This window comes from Tachysurus fulvidraco, chromosome 6 (genome assembly GCF_022655615.1).
Source record: "Tachysurus fulvidraco isolate hzauxx_2018 chromosome 6, HZAU_PFXX_2.0, whole genome shotgun sequence".
In the NCBI taxonomy this organism is placed as follows: domain Eukaryota; kingdom Metazoa; phylum Chordata; class Actinopteri; order Siluriformes; family Bagridae; genus Tachysurus; species Tachysurus fulvidraco.
The window spans coordinates 4953660-4979660 of record NC_062523.1 but is presented as its reverse complement, the minus strand read 5'-3'; the positions used below and the strand labels follow the sequence as shown (position 1 = coordinate 4979660).

The following is a 26001-nucleotide window of genomic DNA, read 5'->3' as shown; positions in this document are numbered from 1 at the left end:
GGGGGAGCAAGGCACACAGCGAGGCAGGTGGGGAGAGCAAGGCACACGGTGAGACAGGTGGGGGGAGCAAGGCACATGGCGAGGCAGGTGGGGGGAGCAAGGCATGCGGCGGCACAGCCAGAGAGGCTGAGCGACATCCACAACCGAGCAGGGGGGCCGAGTTGAACCCCCGACTCACCCAGACCCACCTCTCGGAAACCAGGAAGGGGAGGGAGGGCAGGAGAAAAAATAAATAAAAATCCTCCACAGAACAGAAAAATCAACAAAAAAATCTATGGGGGCAAAAAACGGGCCTGCGCCACCCCCCGCGGACAGGTGCAGGGCGATGTCACAGGACACCGAAAAGGGCACAAGGGCGGGGCAGACACGTGAACACAGAACATAATCAAAAAGCACATGGCCAAAGTCCGGGCTAAGTCCTGACACTCCTTAAATAAACAAGGATCACGCTTCTCGTTAGTTTAACGTACGTCCAGCGATGTATAATAATTTGTATTTGTTTTTGTTTATTTTCTAAACTAGTGTGTCGGTACTCAGAATATATATTGTGTAGCTGCAGAGTAATATCAATAATGGATGTGATCTTCATTAAGTTGCAGTCGTGTAGCTCAGCGCTTGCTAGTCATCTGTTCCAGCAGCTCCCAGATCCTCATGAGCACTGAGCTCTCGTGTTCCATGATCCTCGTCTCACATGGTTCCACTGAAGTTGTCCCTGTGCCTGAGTTGTGTAACGTTCTTCTTTCTGAGCTTTAAATGGATGCATCGACTCCGGCGCTCACTTCACTCCTACGCTACACGCCGCACGAACAACCTGCTGATGCTAATGTCAGAAAAGTGCTTTAAAATGTCAGCGTACTGCAAAATAAAGTCCAGAGGGCCTTCGCTCGTCTCCTCAAAACCTGTCAGCGAGTAAAAACATCAGTAGGAGGGAAACGTGTAATAAAGGCACCTGAAAAGGTAACTGCTGGCTGAAGCTCCTAATTTTCCATCTTCTACTAGATGTTAAGTAGAGTTAAAAAGCCGAAGGAGGAGACGTGAGAAACCTTTGTGCTGTCTGTCAGATTCCTAACATCCAGGTGAAGATGGGAGATAAAAGAAAAGAGCATATTATTTCATTATATACTGTACAATCTTAAAAATAAAGGCACCAGGAAGAACCAGAAAGGGAGATTTCATATGCCTCCTTTCCACCAGAACGAACCGGGTGCTGGTTCAGAGTGCTGGTTTGAAATTGGTTCCACTGCCGAGCCTTTTAAGAAGCGGTTTGCCTTTCCATGGGCTAGAAAGCCATCACAGAGCCAAGTCTTATGTCACAGTATACAACGTTATACAGCAACGTTAGCGCAATAGCAGCAAACACAAACACATCGACAATGGCAGATGTTGCTTTACTGTTAATGCTCATGGCTTTGAGAACCTACAGTACACTGGCACCCAAATGCCAGTGATGATTTAAAATGATTTAAAATGATTTAAAAACGGCGCTAATGACGTTCTCTTTTGTCTCCTTGGTCACAGTAACCTCAGCCCCTGACGCAAGCGGTTCTTAAGTCTAGACCAGCAACGTTTTGGTGCTAGTTAAGAACCTCTTTTCCGTTGGGTGTCGAAAAAGAAAGAACTGATTTTAAATTTGGTCCATTTTGACCAAGAACCGTGCAACACCCTTTATGTAAGAGTGTCCGCGGTGTAATGGCACAGATCCACCTGTCATAAGCGTTAAGTAATCAGTCACTTCATTCACTAAATAATTTGTGTGGCGTGGACGTGGCAGCCTGGGCTTTGCACTGGGCTGGTTCCATGCTACTTATTATTATTATTATTATTATTATTATTATTATTGCTATTACTGTTGATATTGTCACCTTCCTTTTTTTTATTTTTTTCCCTGGTTAAATTTATTTTATGTATTTTTTGTCTTGTGTGATACTATTACTATCTTCATCATTATTATTGTCAATATAATATTATTATTTAAATTAATATATTTTCCTCTTTGATTTATGTATGTGTGTATGTGTGTGTATGTGTAAGTATGTATGTGTATATATATATATATATATATATATATATATATATATATATATATATATATATATATATATATATATATATATATATTATTTCTGTTGTACTTCCCTACATGCTCCTTCATTCATATATATCCACTCCCACACCTAGTTACACTTACAGTTATACACACACACACACGCACACACACACGTTTTGTTTTGTTGGTCTTTGTTTTTGTATTTTGCATGTAATTTCTCTTCTGTAAATATTGTAATTGTCTGCTTGCATAATAAAAAAAAACTTTTTTTTAAACTAATTTTAAAATAAATAAAATAGTGATATTAACCCTATTAAATAAATAAATAAATAAATAAAATTGTTGATTCATTTTTTTTCTTTCCTTAATGCACACAAACAAACATCAGCATCTGCACAGTGTCTGAGATGTGACTCGAACTGTGGGAAAACTAATTTCTATAATTTATAATAATAATTTCATTTTAATTGATGTATTTGGGCTTTTAACAGTTATTAGAAATTAATTACTGCTTAAGTAATAAAACAAACCAACAAAACTAGAGACTATAAACAAGAAGCAATAAATGACCCCCCTTAAAATAGACAAACATGTCATTTTAATTTTGCAGAAATTATTCAATAACAATAATAAATTAAATAATAAATAATAAAAAAATATATAACAATATATATTTTTTTTTACATCACACCTTATTAATCTGTAGCTGAACGTTCATGCCATGTTTAAAATTGTGTGTTTGTGTTACCAGCACTGAGCTGTGTAGATGATGAAAACGAGCCAGTGGGCGTGTCTGAGTGTGTGCAGTGGGCGGGGACGACACCACCTCAAGTGCAGACCTGCTGGATTTCTTGTAAGGACGACTGCACCTTCAGTCCCTGGTCCAAGTTTACAGAGTGTTCAGGCTGCGAAGGGACACGCACTCGCAAACGTAGTGTCACAGGTCAGGCACTCACACACACACACACACACACACACACACACACACACATGGTTCACTAAGTGCATCATCAGGACATTGTTCACTAACACTATGGCAAGAAGAATTAAAGTAACCCTGTTCTAACACATTGGTCCATTCTGTGTAGAAGGAGCATTATGTGGTTATTTTTCCCCAAAACACAAAACATAAACAATATTCAGATGAATGAACAATAAACTCACTCTCTCTCTCATTTTCCACCGCTTATCCGAACTTCTCGGGTCACGGGGAGCCTGTGCCTATCTCAGGCGTCATCGGGCATCGAGGCAGGATACACCCTGGACGGAGTGCCAACCCATCACAGGGCACACACACACTCTCATTCACTCACACACACTCACACACTATGGACAATTTTACAGAGATGCCAATCAACCTACCATGTATGTCTTTGGATTGGGGGAGGAAACCGGAGTACCCGGAGGAAACCTCCTGAACAATAAACCTGCCACAATAAAAATTCATATAAAAATTCAATACGCTGCAACGAGTCCTCACTCAAAAATATACAAACAGAATTCTATCTTTAAATCAAAATAACCTTGTCAATCAACATAAAAATCTGAAATGATTGACAGCTGCATAGGTGTTTGCAAAACCCGCCCCTTTTGAATCATTTTATGGTAACTTTGGGCCAATGCTCTCGTCTCCACCCGAAACACCTTCACTTCCTGTCACAGGAAAAGGAGAATGTATTACAAATATCTGAATCAGTCTTGAAGTCTGCTATAAAGCATGGGTGAGGCTAGCCCCTTTTTAGGGAACCTTAAGCCCCTCTAAAAGGGAGCTCAGCACCTCTAAAACTTGAAGTAAGAAATGTTGTTATTCTAAAATCTTTGTTTGCCTTTTACAAGGTGAAATAATGTCCAAAACATACTTCATAGTTTGTCTATTTTAGTCCAGCGAGTCGCCGCCACTGTGGAGTAGCACAGGACCCGAGTGACTCGTCCATAGTCATAAACGGAGAGAAGTTACAACGTTCTTCCGCAAAGCGCATGCAGTTCTGTTTATTAACCGTTAGAACGTGAAACAAAAACAGCAGGGCGACAGATAAACTGCATACCTGTGTAGTGTGTATCTGTTGTTAAAGTTTGTCGTTAGTTTGATAGATGGCCATTTGTAAATAATTTACAGAAGATGAATTACATGTTTATAAAATAATAAAACTTTTTCTGTCTAATTACGGCATTTAGCAGACACCCTTATCCAGAGTGACTTGCAACTGAGGGTTAAGGGCCTTGCTCAGGGGCCCAACAGTGGCAGATTGGTGGACCTAGGGTTCGAACCCATGACCTTCCGATCAGTAGCCCAACACCTTAACCACTGAGCTACCTGTACCACATCACTAGTCCAACTACCTGTTACTTTGTTCAATGACAATAAAGTTGAATCTAATCTAACCAATCTGATGACTGTTGATACAAAAGGAGACACATGGAGTTAACGGTCAGAAAATGCAGCTGAGTGAAGAAGGTTTTGTGTTTGTTACAGGAGGCTGTGTGTCTGTGTGAACTCTTACAATTAAGCTGGTGTTCTGAAAAGGTCTCAAAAAATAAAAGAAAAAAAATCTGGAGTATTTTTCAAAAGACATTTTTTTGTGTGTGTGTGAAAAGGGGGTGGGTGGTGGCAGTGGGGCTCATTGGGTGCTCAGCACCCCTAAAGCTCTGACCCTAGAATCGCCCCTGCTATAAAGCCTGGCATGCTAACAATTGTGCTTAAGACTGCTAGCTTATTGCTCACACAAAGAATCCCACATCCAGTGACAGCAGACCCACAGGAACCCTAACGTTAAAGCCAAGAGTCTTCTGCTGTGGACACTCGCTGCTGTCCACCCTGTTTCCATTTCTAGCTCTCTGTTTTCTTTTTGTGCTTCAGATTAGACGAATCTCGCAGTGTCTCGTTTTCTGTGAGAACAACCACATGACTTAAGCAGCTTTGGATCTTAATGACACCCGATCATCATCATTTTTTTTTTTCTTTGAAAAACAAACGTTTTGAAGCCAGAGAGCAGAGACGGCTCTAATCTCCTGCTGGAATTGTTCACAGTAGGTGATCTTTGAGTATGGCAAATGAGTGTCACAACCAGAAAATGAGTGCAGAAAATGACTCCGCAGTCGCCTGGGAGGAGGCAGACGGGCGACAGGCGCTGAAAACTTTCTTTTTTTCTCTCTCTCTCTCATTTTTGCAGCATAGAGAGAATTAATCCCTTTGGAGCATTTAGACACCATTTTAACCTCCATGGCTGTGTCCCAAATCCTGGAAGTCGTGTCTAGTTAGTGCTGTTAATATAAATCAGCCGTTCTAAATGAGTTTAAAAAGCCTAAAAATCGAAGTCTTTTCAAAGTCTTCATGTTGTATATGATCTATATCTATAACTTTTTGCTGAAATAAAGTTTGAATAAATAAAGTTTAAAATACTTCCTGATAAGTAGACTTTAGCCGCCAGCATATATGGTGTTAATGAGCCGATATTAATTAGCCAAGCCTGTATCTACAGAGCCTGATGTTCCAGACTACAATGATACTAGTGTCCTGGACATTGGTGGTGTAACTTCAGTCATGTTACTGAGTCCTATACGACCTTAAGTTCTTTGGTTCCTTTTGTTTTTGTAGACCTTTGAATCACAGCTTTCCAGGAACTTCCTGTCTTCCATATTAAAATGCTTCCCCTACTCAGGATGGGCTGTTAATTAGCTAATTCGTTCATTGATTTGCGTGATAGAGCAGGTAAAACCTTAAATGTGATTGACAGGTGTTCTCCAGGACTGGAGTTAGGACCCTGTGCCTTTATTAACTGTTTTAATCTGTTTTTAGGGTTCTTTGGGAACTCCTTGAGAATTCCGTCATCCAATCCTTGTAGTTAGCTACTGATGCATCTTGGGGATGTTCCTTAACTGGACCAGAGTAAAACATTGGAAAAAGACCAGCGGCTAATTTTCCAGTCATCTGTCCAGTTTGTGTGTCTGTCCACTGTAGAATCAGGTTCCTGTTCCTGGCTGATGGAAGAGGAACCTGATGTGGTCTTCAGTTAGAGCTTATCCCCCTCAGGTCTGTGTGTGTGTGTGTGTGTGTGTGTGTGTGTGTGTGTGTGTGTGTGTGTGTGTGTGTGTGTGTGTGTGTGTGTGTGTGTGTGTGTGTGTGTGTGTGGAGATGCTCTTCTGCTCACCACATGCCATGGACAAAGATCATTTATTTTTCCCAGTTCTGCTGTGTGATGTTTCCTAGTATTCCTTTGTGACCATTCACTCTAAAGTCGCCTCCACATCATCCGTAATGGCCTAGTGGAGTTTGATTTTGGATTGATTTATTTTGTGGCTCTAAAAGTGATTTATTTTGTGGCTCTAAAAGACTTTTATTATTATCAGACTAAATTCCTGTCCAAAGACATGCATGGTAGGTTGATTGGCAACTCTGGAAAAATTGTCCATAATGTGTGAGTGTGTGAGTGAATGAGAGTGTGTGTGTCCCCCCCTGCGATGGGTTGGCACCCCGTCCAGGGTGTATCCTGCCTCAATTCCCGATGATGCCTGAGATAGGCACAGGCTCCCCGTGACCGGGTAGTTTGGATAAGCGGTAGAAAATGTGAGAGAGTGAGAGACTAAATTCCTGGTTGTAAGACCAAACCTGTTTTTTTCTAGAGACCTGGGATTAACTAGACTTTACAAGTCTGTTTGGGTTGGAAATTTGAGACCAGTAAATAAGCAGGAATTCATTTAATCTTTAGGATGTTTCTTTGTTTTTTACCACTTTAAAGTATGACGTTAACAAAGCTGTGAGCTCAGAAAAGAGAGAGTGATGAGTTACTGCTTCATTGATTTGTTTCAGAAACTGAGGTGTTTTATTCCTCTAGTACTGCAGCAATTCACCTACAATTACATTATTTTGTAATTTTTTAAGCAACAACATTTCATAGTTTCTATCTGTTTAGTTATATTTAATGTCTCCGAGTTTGTCTCCATTTTGCCTTTCTTTAGAAAAGACGTTACAACTTTACTTTTGACACTGAGACTCCTTGAGACTACTGGAGACTTTGGCCCTGTTCACACTGCAGGTAAAAGTGGACCAAATCCGATTTTTTTGGAGTCACGTGACCAGGTCAGACTTCTTCAGGAGTAGTGTGAACACTCAAATCTGGCCCAGATCCGATTTTTTCAAATCAGGTTTGGGCCACTTCCATATGTTGTCCTGAATCAGACCCAAATCTGATTTTTTCCAATGTGGCCGCAAGCAAGGCGGATTTGATGCGACTTTTACGCCAATCTACATCGACATTCGTCACAATTATGCGCCGGCGAAGACTTTTTTTGCTTAACACACACACACGTTACCAGTCACGTTTGCGTCACGTTTTCGCCGGCGTAAAAAAATAAAAATAAAATTAATTTTCGCCGACGAAAACCTTTTTTTTTTTTTTGTATTTTGCGCCGGCAAAAACGTGACACAAACGTGACTGGTAACGTGTGTGTGTGTTAAGAGTGTTATATAAAGTGTTAAGAGTGTTATATAAAGTGGTTACGTGAAAGAGCTCATAATGTTTGCATTGAATACATCACATTACTTCCTCCATAACCTCGCCAACTTTTTAGAGCAACGGCGTGCTGCGTGTGACGTCATTGTTATTGTTCGTCTGCGCATGCGGGTCAGTTCCAAACCGCAAACAGTTCACACTGGTATCTGATATAGGCCACATTTTAAAAGGTAATGTGAACAGCCAAACAAAAAAAATCAGATCTGAGCAAAATATCCGAATTGAGCATTAAGACTTGCAGTGTGACCCTGGCCTCTGACACTGGAGACTCCTTACAGAAACTTCCACCATATCAAAGACTGCACACACTCGTATCTGTATGTGGAGCATCCAACATCCAACTTCCAGTGAATGAAAGCTTTCTATAGAAACGATGATGATTAGAATGATGGTGTTAATATAAATCCGCAGTGTGCAGCTTCATTACCGTCAGAGCTGCTGTTATAAAAAAAAAAAAAAATCATCTGACTAATTAGAAGAATTTAAGCGTCGTGGTGTAACATGCATTAATGACCTGAGTGACTGTGAACATCAGACAGATGTAAAGTCTTCTCATTTTCTCTTCAGATTTGATCTGAAATGAGATATAAAGGCAGCGTGCTGAGTGACGCAGGTGGTGAAATTGACCGATTACAGAACGATTAACGCTCAGTATGAGCTTCTCACATGCCTGAAGGCTAAATTCAGCTGTGATTTCTCAGCTGTGTAAAGTGACTCTGCATTTTATGTTGTAAATGAAGTGGTGCACTGGTGATGGGGTGCATGCTAACATTATCCTGAGTACCAGACCACTTAGATATCAGTTTCACAGTGTACTCGTCTGTCTGATAACATATCTGTGGCCTGTGATGGCTATAAATCAGCACAGGGTGAGTTTCTACCCAGTTTGAGCCAAGATCCAAGATCATTCTTACACAGTGGCCACATTATTGAATCATGAGTTTTATTAAATAATATGTATATATATGTATATATTAGATCTGTAGATACTATATTTATATATATATATATATTAGATCTGTAGACACTATATTTATATATATATTAGATCTGTAGACACTATATTTATATATATATATTAGATCTGTAGACACTATATTTATATATATATTAGATCTGTAGACACTATCTGCTTCAAATGAATTTTTTTATTAATGCACTCATTCTATGTATTGTACAGAGATGTTTAACATTATGTAAAGGCGTCTTGTTGGGACTTGGTGGTTAGTTTGTTTGCCTCATACCTCCAGCCTCGTGGGTTGACTTCCCGAATCTCTCGCCTGTGTGTGTCAGGATCCAACCCGGACTTTTGGCCACGTGCTTTTGTTTATGTTCTGTGTTCAGGCGTCTGCCCCACCCTTGTCTCTTTCTCCTCACTTTTGCACACCTGTTCCTTATGTGTCTACTTGTTATTAGTACTTAATCAAGCCGTGTTGCCTTTAGCAGCGTGGAATCCTTGTTGTCGTTTGTCATCTTGTGTCACGTCTTGTCTTGTCTTGTCTTGTCGGTGTCCTTGTTTTGTGTGTTTATTTTAGGTTAATAAACCTGCTTATTTTAGCTATCCTGCATTTGGGTCTATTTTATCCCCGCGCCGCTGACAGTGTGTGGGGTTTGCTTGTGTCCAGGAGTTTTCTCTGGATTCTGTTTCTTTCTCCAGTTTAAAGAGCTGTTTTACAGAATCTCTGATTGTCCATAATCAGTGTGTGCGATTGTGCCCTGCAATAGACTGGCATCCTGTCCAGAGTGTACCATGCCTTGTGCCCGAGACTTTTGGAATAGGCTTCATGTTCCTTGACACCCAGTAGGATAAGTGTTGTAGAGAATGAATGGATGGACAGAGTCTCTGTGTATCAGAGATTTGTAACCGTCAGTGATAAAGTTGTAACTTTAAATGTTCAGAACAATTTTTTGTGGTTTCTCAGTGTCTCATTAACTGCAAAAGCCAGACAAAGAGAGGCTTGTAGCTGCAGTTCTTGCATGAAAGTAAGAACGGGAGCTGACTCTGTTTTCTCTCCTTCCCAGGGCGGAGCAGGAAGAGAGAACGTTGTCTTAAGGAGGACGTGTATCCACTGGTGGAATCTGAGCCGTGTGTGTGTGATGAGTTGATCTCAGAGCCATGGGGGAACTGGTCAGTGTGTATCCTTCCTAGTGCCACACCCCCTTTCTCAACACATGGATGGAGAGGTGGAAAGGAAGTACGTGAATGTGGGCAGGGAAAACGCTACCATGCAATAGCCTGCCTTGACCAGAAGGGACGTCTCCTGGACCCATCTCAGTGTGCCGAGACAGGTCAGTCTAGATCACCTATATCACCCCAGAACACAGGATAGTAATAGGACCAGGTCATTCTCAAAACATCATAGCTACTCCCTCAAAGAAAGTCTAACCAAGTACACCTATTTCCATATAATATATTTTCGGTCCTGGTTACTCCCTAGTAATTTGACAGAAATTCCCTGTACTCACACAAAGTCTGACATCTCAAACACTCCTCAAAAACGCCTTGACCATTTCCCACTTCCACAGAATCCAAACCACTTTTACAGAAACTTTAAACCAATTCCAAGCACTCAGATAACCTCTTGACCAATCCCCATACTTCAGCCTGACTAATCTCTACCACCATTGCAAACAGTTTGATCAATCCTTCCTACTCCTACAAGAGGTCTTGACCAATACCTATCACTCCCACCAAGCCTGACCAATCCCTTCCACTCTTGCAAATACCTTGATCATTTTTTCTTACTTCTACAGGAAGCCTTGACCAATCTATACCACACTCACAAAATATCTGACTATTCCCACCCACTCTTACCGCAAGTCTTAACCAATCCCTACTGATCCCACAGAAAGCTTGACCATTCTTTCCTCCTTCTGCTAACAGCTCGATTAATCCCTCCTCCATCCCTTCCATGCAGGAAGACTTGAGCAATCCCTAACACACTTTCAGAAAATCTGACCAGCTCATTTTATCCCCTACCTTTGCTTACCTTACAATTAAGTTCTCTTCGTTTCTCTCTCTAATTAGGGCGAGGATACAGCGAGTCATCTTCAGTAAATAAATCTTCCTCTTTCCTCACTTTTCTGTGCTCTCTTATGTCTCCTTGTGTCCTTCCACATTGCTCTGTCTCTTTCTCTGACTCTTCTATTCCGTTCTGCTCCAGAACTTCAGGAGGAAGCATGCTCCGTCCCTTGCCCCCTGGACTGTCGTCTTAGCGTCTGGTCCGCCTGGTCCCCATGCAGTGTGTCCTGTGGCAGTGGACTGAGAGTTCGCTTCAGATGGCTGCGGGAGAAACCGTTTAACGGGGGACGGCCGTGTCCAAAACTAGACCTGAAGAATCAGGTGAGGTGTGAGGGAGAGAGGACAACGTACCCAGCAGCCACCACAATATAACAATTGCACGTATATAATATGAACCGATAGCAAGATAACCGTAACCTCTCTAGTAGTAGCCTAATGACTTTTAAATATCTAGCCATTAACAAGTAAACTGATGTTGGGAAATCTACTGTTGGTTTGCTTGTTAATGGCTTGCTATTTACATTAGACTTTCTACATTGCGTCATTAAAATCAGGATCAATGATGATAGGGCAAGCATCAAAATTCACACATCCTGTTTAGAAATATCCACATGACCTTGAGCACCTACATCGAGCTAAATGAAGACGCAACTAATGGTTCATAGTAAACGGTATGTCAAGCTATAAAAGAGACAAGAAGGGCCGGTTATGATGATTGTGTTTTGCAGATCACGTTGAGCCGGCAATGTCATAAAAAAAAAAATGGTTGTTTTTCTTGAGTGCTACACACATGGTCATCTTTAATAAAGAAAAAGAAAACATAAGAATTTTTTAAACATTTGTATTAGAGAGGAACAGCAAGGGATTGTGAAGTATAAATGTCATTCCTGATTAGCTGTAGCCGGATCTGATTAATAACAATGATTTAATTAAAAATCCAACTCCCTCTGAGTTGTATGTATTAACTGCAGCTCTAAACTCAGTCTGATTACAGATCAGATTTGTTTTTTATGATTTTTTATTTTATTTTTTAACCCTGCATAATCTGTACTACACTAAACACCACTTAAAGTCATTGTAACCATGGAAACCTCGATGAACGCTAATCACTGTGTACGAGTGCATGATGCTATACTGTTGCTTGGTGAGTTTTTAGGTTCTAATGGCTATTAAAAGCTGTAGAAGATGGATGGATGGATGGATGGATGGATGGATGGATGGATGGATGGATGGATGGATGGATGGATGGATGGATGGATGGATGGATGGATGGATGGATGATAATGTAAATGATATTCAACAATACCAGAAATTCCCTGTTTTTTGGTGATTAATATAGATTACAGTAACTAATAGTCTAAAAGTTAAACTTTCTGCAAATTTTAGTGTCTTTGTAGACACGGTGTGTATAAGTATAGTCAGTATTGCTGTTTTTGTTTATATTTTTAACAATTCAGTATAGTTAACAGTATAAAGGACAAAATGGGTGTCATTCCAGACTTAATTCAATTTAATTTCCCATGAGTCTACTGGGCAATAGAAGACAATGCTTGTGGGAATCATTAGAGATGATGATTCTCACTAATCACAACTTGAGGTTTGATAATTAAGCAAAAGTTCTAAGTTTTTGGGGCAGTTGTAACTCAGTGATGAAGACCTGGAACTGCTGATTAGGAGGTTGTGAGTTTGAATCCCATGAGCACCAAGCTGCTTGCATTTGGGCCCCTGAGCCCTTAACCCTCAACTGCTCAGTTGTATGAATGAGATAAAATCTAAGTTGATCTTTATAATATCGTCTGCCAAAAGAGTTCAGGGACTAAAGTGGAAAAGTGGTGTAATCTTTACTATAGACCCTATCTCAGACTTAGACGGTGGCTGGATCTTCACCTTCAATAGAAGATCAACTTAAACTCCCTTGTTCTCATGTTCATGTCCTTGAAGTCCGGTGACCATGCGGTCAGCCTTGATGAGGCATCTGGATAGTTGAAGTGACCCATCATTTTGACATGAAGAGTCCTTTCTAAATAAGCCCTCCATTTTTCCACTGCCCATACCTCAGACAACCTTCAGGCCTTTGATACATGTTCTCCCTGTATTTTTCCTGTCTCAATCCTCCATCAGCTTGCGGCCGTCTGTAATGTGATAGATTCTGGAAATTTCATGTTCTCAGCACCCGTGCAGGTAAAAGGTTGTCTTCACACAACACACAATCGATACTCAATCAAACCTCTTTACACTTCACAGCATGGTATAATCGCGGACTGGCACCATCCTGCTAGACTGAGGCACCTCTGTGGTGGCTCAGTGTATAAAGCTTTGGGTTACTGATCAAATGGTTAAGGGTTTAGGCCCCAGCACTTAACCTTCCCTGCCCCAGATGACTGACTGTGTGACCCTAACCCCCGACTTCTTAACACGCCGGGATATGCAAATAAAATATTTCATCGTGCTGTAATGTTTATAGTATACATTCTAGACTGTTTTTTGTAATCAAGAAGTCAAGGACAGCTCTTACCTTCTAAGGATTAGTCTTGACATCTTTACTTAGATAATGTGGCCCAGAGAAATGAGTGAGTTGCACCATGTTTACCTTTTTTCACCGCTCTCTTGTTAAGGAAACAATGCCTTGAAGTGGAATTTGTACAAGACGTTATATTCCTTATTCTTTCTATCCTGACAATCTTGAGTTAAACCTGTTCTTTGGTCTGATGCAGTAATTGTTCCGAAGACTGTTTACACTGTCTACAGCAGTGATGATACTCCCACCACCATGCTTCACATCTGGAATTCATCACTTTACAGGAATGGAGCAGCTACAGGAAATGTTACTGGGCTTTATATTGTCAGTGCAGTTATAGCATTTAACTGGGGTTTATGGAAGCCAAACATGTCCAGTGTGAATATCATGGTGTAGATGGATGGAGAGATTTTGATCCAGCATTTAATCAGCCAGTGTCACGTGTGTATAAGATTTATGCTCTGCAGTCATCATAACGTTTTTATTACTAATACTAAGTACTGTTAGAGGTATAAAAATATAAAAGCATAGAATATCAAATAGGGGGGGGCACGGTGGCTTAGTGGTTAGCACGTTCGCCTCACACCTCCAGGGTCGGGGTTCGATTCCCGCCTCCGCCTTGTGTGTGTGGAGTTTGCATGTTCTCCCCGTGCCTCGCGGGTTTCCTCCGGGTACTCCGGTTTCCTCCCCCGGTCCAAAGACATGCATGGTAGGTTGATTGGCATCTCTGGAAAATTGTCCAGGGTGTGTGAGTGAATGAGAGTGTGTGTGTGCCCTGTGATGGGTTGGCACTCCGTCCAGGGTGTATCCTGCCTCGATGCCCGATGACGCCTGAGATAGGCACAGGCTCCCCGTGACCCGAGGTAGTTCAGATAAGCGGTAGAAAATGTGTGAGAGAGAGAATATCAAATAAGTTAATACCTATTTGTTTATTTAATAGTTTTCTGTCAATAACGCAGCCTTGTATATTTGTATTATTAATGTGCAATCTGTAATTGATATAAAACAAACTCGTACAAAACAACGTCCATTTTTTGTAGTCTGGGAAATGTAATGCTGTGACTGAGACAGAAGCCTGTACTGATATTTTCTCTCTGGAACACACCTGATATATATAAATATATAAAAAGTGCTTTTTCTGGCTCTGTGTTCATTCCCATACTAATGGATAATGCACTTTCATTTAGCGTAGCATAAATGCTGAAGCATGTGCTTTCATTATTACTCTGGACATAAACAAGCATCAGCCCTATTATATTAATGGAGATGTGTTTTTTTATCCCCAATTCACCGAAGCTGCTCTCTACAGGAACGTAGAAAAACAACCCCCCCTCAGATTAAGAGCACGATGAGTCCGTCGTAGCGTGCGTTTGAAAAGGATATGAACATTAGGGCAGACGAGAGGACTTGTATTCTTTTATTCCTTCCTCCAGCTGCTGATGACTCTTTACCTCTGTTAATAGATCTCTTATCGCAAACAAGATGTCTGCTTTCAAAACAACAGTAAAAGATGTTGATGTAAATTTGAGCCCAAATCAAGGAAACCGGGATTGATCGGCATTTTGCCGGCTGTGACCTTAATCTATCAACAGTTTTGTCATATAATGTGATTTCTTTCTTTCTTTTCTTTTTTTCAGTCTTTACAGTAACAGATAGACGTAACACGTTCGATAAGGCTTGCTTACATCAGGGGCTCTAGCTTTTTTTTTTAGACTAGGGTAAATGTAATTCCGTAGATATTATTGATACAGACTTAAAACTATTTCTACTGACAAAAGAACTTTAGGTCAATGTCTTGACAAATCAGTGTCTTTGTTATTCTGTAAAAGCTCTTCAGATATTTTGCAGGCCAGGACTCTGTTCTGTGGACAGGTCAAAAATTTTAACAGAAATATATGACACTATGGGGGTTTTTACACCTGGTCACTTCATGCGTTTTCTGTGATCCGATATCTATCCGATGGTAAAAAGACCAGGTCTAAATGCCCTCCGAAACGTTTTCGATACGGATATAAATCCGATCGCACAAACCCCTTCAGGAGGTGGTCTGGGACGCATTTCAGATGAAACTTGACAGGTGTAAATGAATGTGGTTGTTCAAGCCACATACGTCAGCACTATACTCCTCCCAAACGGAAGTACGTCACCCTCAAGTGACTCGCGAGTCGTGCATACAAATCGCGCCAGAAACAAATATGTTTTCCCACTAGCGCTGGCTCCGGTCTTTCACCCAGGTGTCTCATCGGGCCTTAAAATGCACTGCTGCCGCCAGCAAAAATGCAGCAAACAGTAAACGCTGTGTTTTGTAGCAACCGCATACACCAAAGCGTGTTCCATTTCAATTACCCCAGAAATGAGGTAAAATATATTAGCATTTTGGGCGGGAGTAGAAAGATCGGATCGATGTCCGATTCACCGAGACGCGTTTATGTGGCCTAATGTAAATGGAACAGTTTTAACAAATCAGATAGCTATCGGATCAGAGACAACACATGAAGTGCCCAAGTGTAAAAAGGCCCTAGGATATGGGGCAAACCACCTTGCGGCATCATCAGGAGCTCACAACCCAGCTGTGAAGCATGGTGGTGGGAGTATCATGTGTGGTGCTGATTTCCTCATTCTTTATGATGTAGAAGGATCTGATGGACAGAAGGTCTTTGTTCTGGTTGTTAATTCTGAGGATATTATGACAGATAAAGATAAGTCTATTTGGGGAAGTTGTGGCCATGTCGTGAATGAGCTCTGTACACATGACTAGTCTGTAAAGGACGTGTTGGTGTGTAGAGGTCAGCGTGCAGATGACTTCAGAGAGCAGGCAACAGATACAGCTACGTTTCTCTGGTGTGATTAGCACAGATGGCTAAATGACCACTAACAGTCTTTATGTGGCCTCGGGATCGCAAAGCGAGTGTGTGTCTGACTCCGTGGGAAGTTATCAGCCTGGCCATATTCGTAAATGTGTGTGTGTGTGTGTGTGTGTGTGTGTGTGTGTGTGTGTGTGTGTTTGTGAGAGAGGATGTGTGCTCCGGGAGGCAGCTGGGAAAATGCCATTCAGGCGAAGTGGAAGGTCATCAAGCTGAGCTGTACAAAAAGGTGTGTGTGTGTGTGTGTGTGTGTGTGTGTGTGTGTGTGTGTGTGTGTGTGTGTGTGACCACAATTGGTATTTTATAAAATTGCAATTATGTTATGAAGATTAAATAATTTAATACAATTCCTTTTTAATGGGCACATATATAGTTTATAAGTTTATATATAATCACTTTCAGTAAGACTGATGTTAGTTTGCGTAATTTATTGTGTTTATGATGTGTGTATTACTCCACCCGTTATGGCAGTTGTGTTTTAGTCGGACGTTTAATCTTCTAGTCGCAGTGGTTCGTTTTTGTCAGTGAGGTTATAGTGGCTGTGAGATTTCATAAGATCTAGTAATCTGCCCTTTTGTCATTGTGTCGCTTGCATGTGGGCTTTTTTTTAGTCGTCTTTAGATAGTCGTGTCTTTCCCATGTGATACCATGTTGGTGTTAGGTTTGCTAATCTTACAGTTTATATTTTAATATTAATACGTTCGATGCTAATGTCCGTCTGTTCCAGATGTTCCCAGTTTGTTGTTCTGATCAGCTCCATTCTTCTCTTCTGAAAGGTTTTCCACCTGATGTTGGATCGTGTTTGTGTGGATTAGTGATCATTCAGCTACAACATTAGCGAGATGTTGGGGGTTTTGATGGCACTCCAGTTCATCCCAAAGGTGTTCAGTGGGGTTAAATCACAGTCAAGGCTTTTCCACTTTCTTCAAATTCACCTCAACACCATGTCTTAAAAAATAAAATCACAAGTTCCTCCTGGGAGCAGCTGTTAAATTCCCCAGGATTCTCAGTCATATCTCAGAGTGTTGTTTGACTGCTGGTGTAAAGCTTTATAAACAAACTTCCTATCTCATCATAAGCTCTTCATATACTTGTACAATATTCTCTAAATGTTCTTCAAGATGCCAGGATTATTACAGCTCCCTGCTTATAAAACCCTGCTACATTCATCACTCTAAACAATCAAACTCTCTTCTGTCACTCTTACATTCTCCTTCACTACTAATCCCTGTGTGCTCTCATATTCCTCATGTGCCTTGTTCATTATCTTGCGGTATAACATTCATAATCTCGGCACTTACATCTCTCTCTCTCTCTCTCTCTCTCTCTCTCTCTCTCTCTCTCTCTCTCTCTCTCTCTCTCTCACACACACACACACACACCATCTTTACCTCTTTACTGAGGTGAGGAAAAACTCCCTTAGAGAGGAACCAGAAGCAAAAGTGAACCTCATCCTCATCCTCATCCTCAAGGGGCAAGACGTGGCCTAATGGTTAGAGAGTCTGACTCGTAATCCGAAGGTTGAGGGTTCGAGTCTCGGGCCACGACTGCTCCCCGGGCGCCGCAGCATAAATGGCTGCCCACTGCTCCGTGTGTGTGTGTGTATGTGTTCACTGCTGTGTGTGTGTGTCTGTGTGTGTGTGTGTGTGTGTGTGTGTGTGTGTGTGTGTGCACTTTGGATGGGTCAAAAATGCAGAGAACAAATTCTGAGTATGTGTCACCATACTTAGCCGCATGTCACGTCACGTCACTTTCATTTGGGTGACACTGGAGGGTGTGATTATAAACTTATAATCACCAGAGAGTGTTATTATGAATAATGTCCTTTCTACAGTCAGATACAGGCCGACGATTGTCTATCGATGATGAGGTCGTTGTCCTCAGAGACCACATGGAGTTGGTAACTTCTCTTAGAATGTCTGAAATCTTCGTGAAGCGGAACACAACCCGAGCTGGTCCACTTCAGAATCCTTACAGGGTTAGCCTCGTCTCAGTGGAGGTATGAAATCTTCAGGAAGTGCAACATCTGGAGCTTGTACAACCTCTGGATGCCTCGGGATGGGTAGAAAGAGAGAAATCAGTTCTTTATTGTTAGAGATTTTAACACTGGATGTTGTCTCCAGTTTTACAGGAATATAAAAATGAAAGTTTATAATGTATCTTTATCCCTAATGAGTGTGAGAGAGGTTAAAGGAAAAACAAACTGACTTATACCGATATATTCTGAACTAGGTTAAAAGGTACCTAGAAGATGTATGTGCATCAACAGCTCTAAGAATATAATTAAAGGTGCGGTCTCCCATGTTTGAGAAACGCTTCGGAAAAGTGCCATTTTCTTTTTCTCACTTCCACAAACATCAGGCTTCTTGAGCGTAAAGACAAGTAGGTGATAGAAAACACGTCCAGACCACTGGCTTTGAATCAAACATCAAGGTCTAGCAGATGGTCCAGAACCCCTGTGTTGTGTGAAAGGAGTTTGAAAAGAAAATAAACCCCAAACAGACAGTCTGGGGTCCAGATGGTCGGTTTAAAAACTCCGGGTCTAGATGCTACAAACAAACTACACAGGAGAGAAGAGAGAAAAGAGAAAAAACAAACAGGCGCCCAGGAGGTGATTCCACCTGAAATCATCTTCACCTGAGCAAACAGTCTGAACGCAGAGACAATTCCCTACAAACACAGGCTCTGATTCCATCCTGTGCTGCCGTAGTAACATGTCAGGTTGAGTCTCAGCATCATTTCCGTAGCAACCCACCAGCAGAGTGGAACCCGGTGAAGAACATGGTGTCTACAGCAGGGTCCCAACCTCTGTCTGCGTTACAGAGCTAGTTTTATTCCACCATCCATTCCACTAGAATTCTATTTCTAAGTTTTATAATAAGTCAGAGGAAGCTGCGTCTACGGCAGTGCTCCGTATCTTCATGACATTAATCAAAACTTCACGTCGTTTTATCTCACAGAATTCGAACTGCCGATTTTAAACACCTTTACTTACATCTCCACGAGTTATGGCTTATAATTTAATTACGTACAGTAAATGTTGAAAGCACAGGCACAGTGCGGCGTGATGCTGAAAGATAATCTTCATGAATATTTTAACATTCACACATTATGCATAATGCTAATAATTCATAACAGGTCGTAGTCGGAAACAGGCGAGTTTAAAAGTGACAATGATGCCGGAAAAGTTTCTGCATATTCATGAGTTTCACTCCTCTCAAGAAGTCAACACTCAACTCAACTCAATCGACTGTACGTTGTTCGGGAGGTTGCCAGATTGTGACGGGTTCCCACCGTTTTTTCTCTGCACGAATAGTCCACATTGAGTTTAATGACCAGACACTCGATTCTCTGTGCTTTCCAACTCACTTTAAATGTTATTTCTAATTTTATCAAAACAATATTTAGTCACAGAGATGATAAAGCTTCATTTATTTCTCTGTGTGGATTATCACAAGCCTGATATTCTCTCTCTCTGTAGAGCTAAATGTTTCTCTTGAGCTCTCATTCCTCCTGAACGCTTCTTCTCTAAAAAGAACATTATTTATAATCTTTCCCTGCAGTGTTTATAATAATTTATACAGTAACAACATTGCTCAGATGTCACTCAGATGAAAATTAGTTTTTTTTTTTTTTTTTAATCAGTCTGGTTACTCTCAAGGCTTTTACCTTACATCAGAGGTAGCTCTTACCTCACTTCCTTAAAGGAATCAAATTTCACTTAATTATTGTGTTGATTTTATTATAAAACCATTGTTTCTTCCTCGGTCCGTGAAGAGCATTGAAACCCAACTTTGGGAGTTACATGTTTGATTAGATCAAGTTTTTTCAGTCTGCATCATTTCAGATTGAACTGTTTTGTTCCCATAACACAGTGTGTGTTGTTATACAAGCTCTGCAAAGAGGCTGATTGTAAAAGAGCAGTAGGTTAAAAAGATAAACATGACAAACTTTCAGCTACAGAAACAGCTGCAAGATGGAAACTAGAGTCATCACTGCAGTCTCCAGAAACTCCCAGAACACACACACACACACACACACACACACACACACACTTTCCAGCTGTGATTTTCCTTGCTAGTGATTAAACACAGGTGTGTCCATTAACACACAGTATTTAAGGAGCCTTCATTCAACACTGCAGATAAGTTCGTCGCTCCCTCAATGTCGGTGATGAACTCTTTTAGAGATACAGGTTCAGCTTAAACAAGCCTTTTCACATATACTCTCCAGTTAAACTGCACTTTTGGGACTCAGGTGTTACACACTACAGGAAAATAACTCCAGTGATGTGTTTTGTATCCCTTTGATTCTGAAATTTGTATCATAAAGGATAAAAAAACACAAAGATTAGCTGGAAAAAAGATCAACTTGAGCAGATAAAGTTTTCATCCCTTTAGGTTCACTTCAGACATTCATTCATTTATTTTCTACCGCTTATCCGAATTTCTCGGGTCACGGGGAGCCTGTGCCTATCTCAGGCATCATCAGGCATCAAGGCAGGATACACAATGGACAGAGTGCCAACCCATCGCAGGGCACACACACACTCTCATTCACTCACACACTCACATTCACTCACACACTACGGACAATTTTCCAGAGATGCCAATCAACCTACCATGCATGTCTTTGGACCGGGGGAGGAAACCGGAGTACCCGGAGGAAACCCCCGAGGCACATTGAGAACATGCAAACTCCACACACACAAGGTGGAGGCGGGAATCGAACCCCCAACCCTGGAGGTGTGAGGCGAACGTGCTAACCACTAAGCCACCAGGCCCCCACTCACAGACAACAAACACCGAACGAACTTCTTGACTTATCTTGAATCTAGACCATCATTAAGATTGACTCCCACACTGTTTTTTTTTTAGACTTGCAATTCTGTTACCTTATTTTTCACACCAGTCCATTTTCTTTCCTTCAACTCCTCTTTCTCTGCTATATATTTTTCAATCTTTCTTCCCAGGGACTTTGCATCTCTTATTAATGAACTCCATCATGTGCCTTACTACAGCTTTTACCTCTTTTTCCTCCCACTATAACAAGTATAAAGATTTTGTCTTACAGATTAAAACCTTAGTATAAAGCCAACTTCCTTATGTTCGGGGTTTCTCCCTGATCCAGAGGGTCATTTCCTTTCAATCTGTACATTTTCCTGTATTCTATGTAACCAAGCATCCGAATAGCTTATTAACATTAACTTACTCATGCCATTGGTTACGCTACAATACGATGTCATAGGAAGTATTTTGACCATAAAATGATGTACTTCTCCTTAAACCAACAGCCAAACAAGCAGACTTTTTATTTTATGTTAGTTTCAATAATGTAGCATTTTATTCTGCTGTTGTTGTCCGAGCTTCACTGCGATCTTTATCATTACTTGAACTGGAACTACCCACAGTCTCCCATGAACAGACAATGTGTTTCAAAAGCATCTTTCTAATAAACTTTTACATTAGATTAGATTAGATTAGATTAGATTAGATTAGATTCAACTTTATTGTCACTGTGCAAGGTACATGTACAGAGCCAATGAAATGCAGTTAGCATCTAACCTAAGTGGCAGTGTAATAAATAAGGGTATGAGGTTATACAGAAGGTGTAGTAATATGTACATGTAACTGAATAAGGGTACATATAGTGTGGTTTTTATATGTATAAGTATGACACAGTATGAAGTGGTATAGCTGTACAAACGGAATGTCATCATAATCATAATGAATATCATTATCAACATATATATATATATATATATAGACAGAATAGACAGAATAAATATGGATGGACACACAGAAGAAAAGAGACAGTACAATGGTGATTGTTAACACCATATCAGCTGTTCAGTGCAGAAACAGCCACGGGAAAGAAGCTACAGTATTTATTGCTTTTATTAATAACACTAATGTATATGACCAGCGGTATGTGGATACTGACTTTTCCAGCCATATGTGGTTATTCCCCAAACTGTTATTATTCCCACAAACCTGTCCCAGCATGATGGTGTCCCCATGCAAAAAGAGATCTCCATTAAGACTCACCCTACATCAGTACACGACTTTATCAATGCCCTTGAGTTTGAATGAGCACAAATCTTCACAACCACACTCCAAAATGTAGTGGAACATCTTCATAAAGGAGCAAATGGGCACTAAATGTAAGTGTAGTATCTGTTCTTATCAGTTTAATATCTGATACGTCCTCTATATGAGGACTACATGTTAAATGGATTTTTATAGCTGGGAGTCAGAACAGGGGTAGTAGGGCAAGTTGTGGCCTAATGGTTAGAGAGTCTGACTCCTAACCCTAAGGTTGTGGGTTCGAGTCTCGGGACGGCCACGACTGAGGTGCCCTTGAGCAAGGCACCGAAACACCCCCCCCTCCCCCAACTGCTCCCCGGGCGCCGCAGTATAAATGGCTGCCCACTGCTCCGGGTGTGTGCTTTGGATGGGTCAAATGCAGAGAAGGAATTCTGAGTTTGGTTCACCATACTTAGCCGTACACTATGTCTCTTTACTCACTAAATATACAATGAGATCTTCAACAACACAAACAAATCGTATGATCAGGTGTCCACATACTTTTGTCCTTACGGTGTATGAACAGAAATCCATCTGAGCTCATGCCATTCTATTCCAAGTTTTTGTTCTTTGTAGTCTGACAGTGTTCTCATCTCCATTGCCATTAGGACCTTATTCAACTTTCAACTGCAGTGTCCCCTCTGGTAAGCGGTAATATTCTCTGTGCACATTGATTTCATGACCCAGAAAGTCAGCTAATTGATCTGTTAAGTTTCGTCAAGGTTAAGAATCGCTGACATGGTTGCTATGTGCTTCCTAAGTCTAGTTGATGCTACTGCTTACAGAGCCTTAGCACCACAGTCACGAGCAGCCCTGTAAGTGCTTTCTACACCTCTGTATGCAGACATTGCTCCTGGCATAGCAAACATAAAAGGATTCTCAGCTTGGACACCACAAGCCTCAGATGTTTCAACAAGCAGCTCCATTACAGAAACCATTGAAGGCTTGAGTAGCACAGGAACCGTTCTCCCTCGTTTACCATGGATCTCGACCCTGGTAAAGTGCAACCACGGCTTCCTCTCAAAGTCAGAGAAAAAGATGGCTATGTCTTCATGTAGCTCAGACGAGTCTCTGTTTTTAAAGGCTGACAAAAGCATTCGTGATACCTCACCTTCTTTTCTGCTGTTGAATAAGATGACATGTGACAGCGTAACCTTGGCAAGGGCAGCATAGCTATCTACAGAAGGGCTGTTTTGGAGCACACCCTGGAGTTCATTGTGTGTTTTCTGCAAATGTGAATGCAAGAGTTTGACATTGTAAGTGAATGGGATTATCTGTGGTGTATTCCACTTGGCTTCTTTCTAAAATCTTTAGCACATTCAGCACACTCATGATCACCATCATTGCATTGTTCTCAGTAACGGTAATCTTTCCTGCTTCAACTAGAAGTCATCTTCTAGCCAACTTCTCTCATCTTCTGCCTGACGTAGTCATGTTTGGTCACCTCAGATCCCATCCCATGTGCTCCCAAAGCCTCATGATACAACTGTCAGCATGAACTGCACAATAAACTTCATCAAGGATAGTATATTCATCAAGCCTTTGCTCACCTCTATACCAACAGGACTTTTCAGAGCCCACAGTGATCTAACTTTCTTCCTGCCTTGGGGTTCAGCAAACTTTGGATTCATTGGACAGTGTTTGATGTTTTTCCAAAGACTGTGCTTGTTATAAAGCCCTTGACAGTGAATGCAGTGAATGAGTTCCTTAGCTTCGTTGTTTATTTTGGGACAGTAACAGGCAATCATGTCCCCACTCCCTCTTCTGGCTACATCTTTGTTGTGGTTAGTTGCCCAATTTTTCGCTTTTTTGGGGGGGGAGGGGATTGTTTTGAAATGCTTGGAAATTTTTTTTTTTTGCAATCTCCACTTCATTGTGATGGACAAAATCAAGATGCCTTGGCATTTTTCAGTACAGTTTACAGCAATAAAGTCAATGCTGCTTCTTATTATATGACTCATGTTCCTGTCTTGATGATGCCACTGCCTGGATTACATCCATAAGGTGTCTGTGTCTGGCTTAGAATTTTCCTCTTTTCGTTGTTTTGTCAGATGAACTACTTCTCTGCTCGGAGATGAACATGAAAGTGACAGTGACGTGACGTGACATACGGCTAAGTACGGTGACCCATACTCAGTATTTGTTCTTTGTGTTTAACCCATCCAAAGTGCACACACACAGCAGTGAACACACACCCGGAGCAGTGGGCAGCCATTTATGCTGTGGCGCCCGGGGAGCAGTTTGGGGGGGGGGCACCTCATTCGTGGCGGCCCAAGACTCGAACCCACAACCTTAGGGTTAAGAGTCAGACTCTAGAAACAGTGTGGCCACGACTTCCCCACGACTTAGTCCATGACTTCCGCCCTCCACGACTTCCCCCCAAGAACGACCCCCCCCATGTTGAGGTGCAAAATGTCAAAACCTTTGTCCAAGCTTTTTCCAGGAACTCTATCATCTGAGCAATTTTTAGAGCCTCTTTCAGTCACACTGTTTCCAAACAAACTCATTTGATTCATCTGAGCTGCTTTTGGGTATGTTGTCGACATCGCTGTAGACTGTACGACCTGTCAATCACTGTATAATCTGTCAATCACCGTATGTTGTTTTAATCAATGAGCGCTCTTCCACAACACTAAAATGAGAAATGTTTACATTGTACAGCGTTAATTTAATCAATCATACTGACATTACGTGCTTGGCAACTACTTTAGTCTGTCTGTTCCTATAGAAACATGGTATGTAAAGGTAGTAAGTGGTGCGTATGGTACATATGACATAACTGCCTTGACTTAAAAGTGTAGTACCAATCACTATAGACTCACGTGTATGTAAATTACACTATATTCAGCATAGATTGTAGTTTGTATGCTCCAAACATGGGGCATTTTCTGTGGAGAGGAAAAAAGCAATGAAATGCTAGATTATTGTTTTGCAGTCATTTGCTGAATTTGTTAATATCTGATCCTAATGAGTGTGACGAGTACCTGTGATAAGGGCGATGATGAGGATGTCACAACACTGGGTGCTGAGCGGGTGGCTGTGCAGCACAGGGTATATCTCGGCCATATCTCCGCTATAATTTGAGAGTACCTTGGTTCAACATAACCAAAGCAAAGAGACAAAGATGAGGTTCTTCATTTACCTCAATGGTCCATCTTGTGCTCATCATTCACGAGTCTTCCCAAGGTCCCATCCTCCTTTGAGATTTCCATGCTATATACTGTAATTTCATCAAATACATAAGAGTCCCTTATGCCCAAGTGGTAATTTTATGTATACTAGCATTACAAAAGTACCTCTGCCCCCTGAAGATAAAGTTTATTTTAGTCTCACAATTATGGTGCAGCAATAATATGAATTAAAGTAAAGAAATATTAATTAATGACACTTTACTACCTGAAAGTATGAATAAAAGTAAACAGGTTCTAATGTAAAAGTTATCAGTAGCTTGAATTAAAGACGGAAGAGCTCTAGACGAGCTTCGGGATGTCACACAGACTTCTATTTTAGTGATCTGAGAGATACTGGGACAAATCTAAGCATGTTATTCCATTAATAAATGTAATACTTCATTTATATCAGTTTAGTAGTCACTTTTAAATAAACATACACAAGTTTTATGCAATATATTAAAATGTCTTGCCTTTGTAATTATTAATATACTTATATGTTTAATTATCATGTACTTATATTAATATAATCTTGGAATTTACTGTTGCAGCCCAGCCTTGTTAATTTGATAGGTAATGTACAGTAATGTCTAGCATCCTAAAGAGCATTAAAAAGAAGGTTAACCATAAAAACAAAGATAATTAAAGTCGTTTATCGTAATCTCACCTCATTCTCAGAGCTGATTGTGGAACTGCAATTAATTATGAATTAACAATTGTGGTGTTTTATTTATACAAATTCCATTGTGGTGATAAATATTTGCTTCTATTGTTTTTTATTTTT

At 40.9% G+C, this 26001-nt stretch overlaps 1 protein-coding gene and 1 non-coding gene across 4 annotated transcripts in view; both read left to right on the top strand.

Annotated features, from left to right (window-relative positions):
* thsd7ba (thrombospondin, type I, domain containing 7Ba) overlaps positions 1-26001 on the top strand; it is a 277509-nt gene that overhangs the window by 183292 nt on the left and 68216 nt on the right. For all 3 annotated transcript variants that reach the window (XM_047815387.1, XM_047815386.1, XM_047815385.1), the window contains exons 14-16: positions 2799-2990; positions 9580-9846; positions 10722-10900. In XM_047815387.1, the coding sequence (XP_047671343.1) occupies positions 2799-2990; positions 9580-9846; positions 10722-10900 (638 nt within the window). The remainder of the gene's footprint in view (positions 1-2798; positions 2991-9579; positions 9847-10721; positions 10901-26001) is intronic.
* Positions 22092-22277, top strand: LOC113653171. Its single transcript, XR_003443053.1, has one exon. It is a non-coding gene; the product is annotated as a U2 spliceosomal RNA (small nuclear RNA).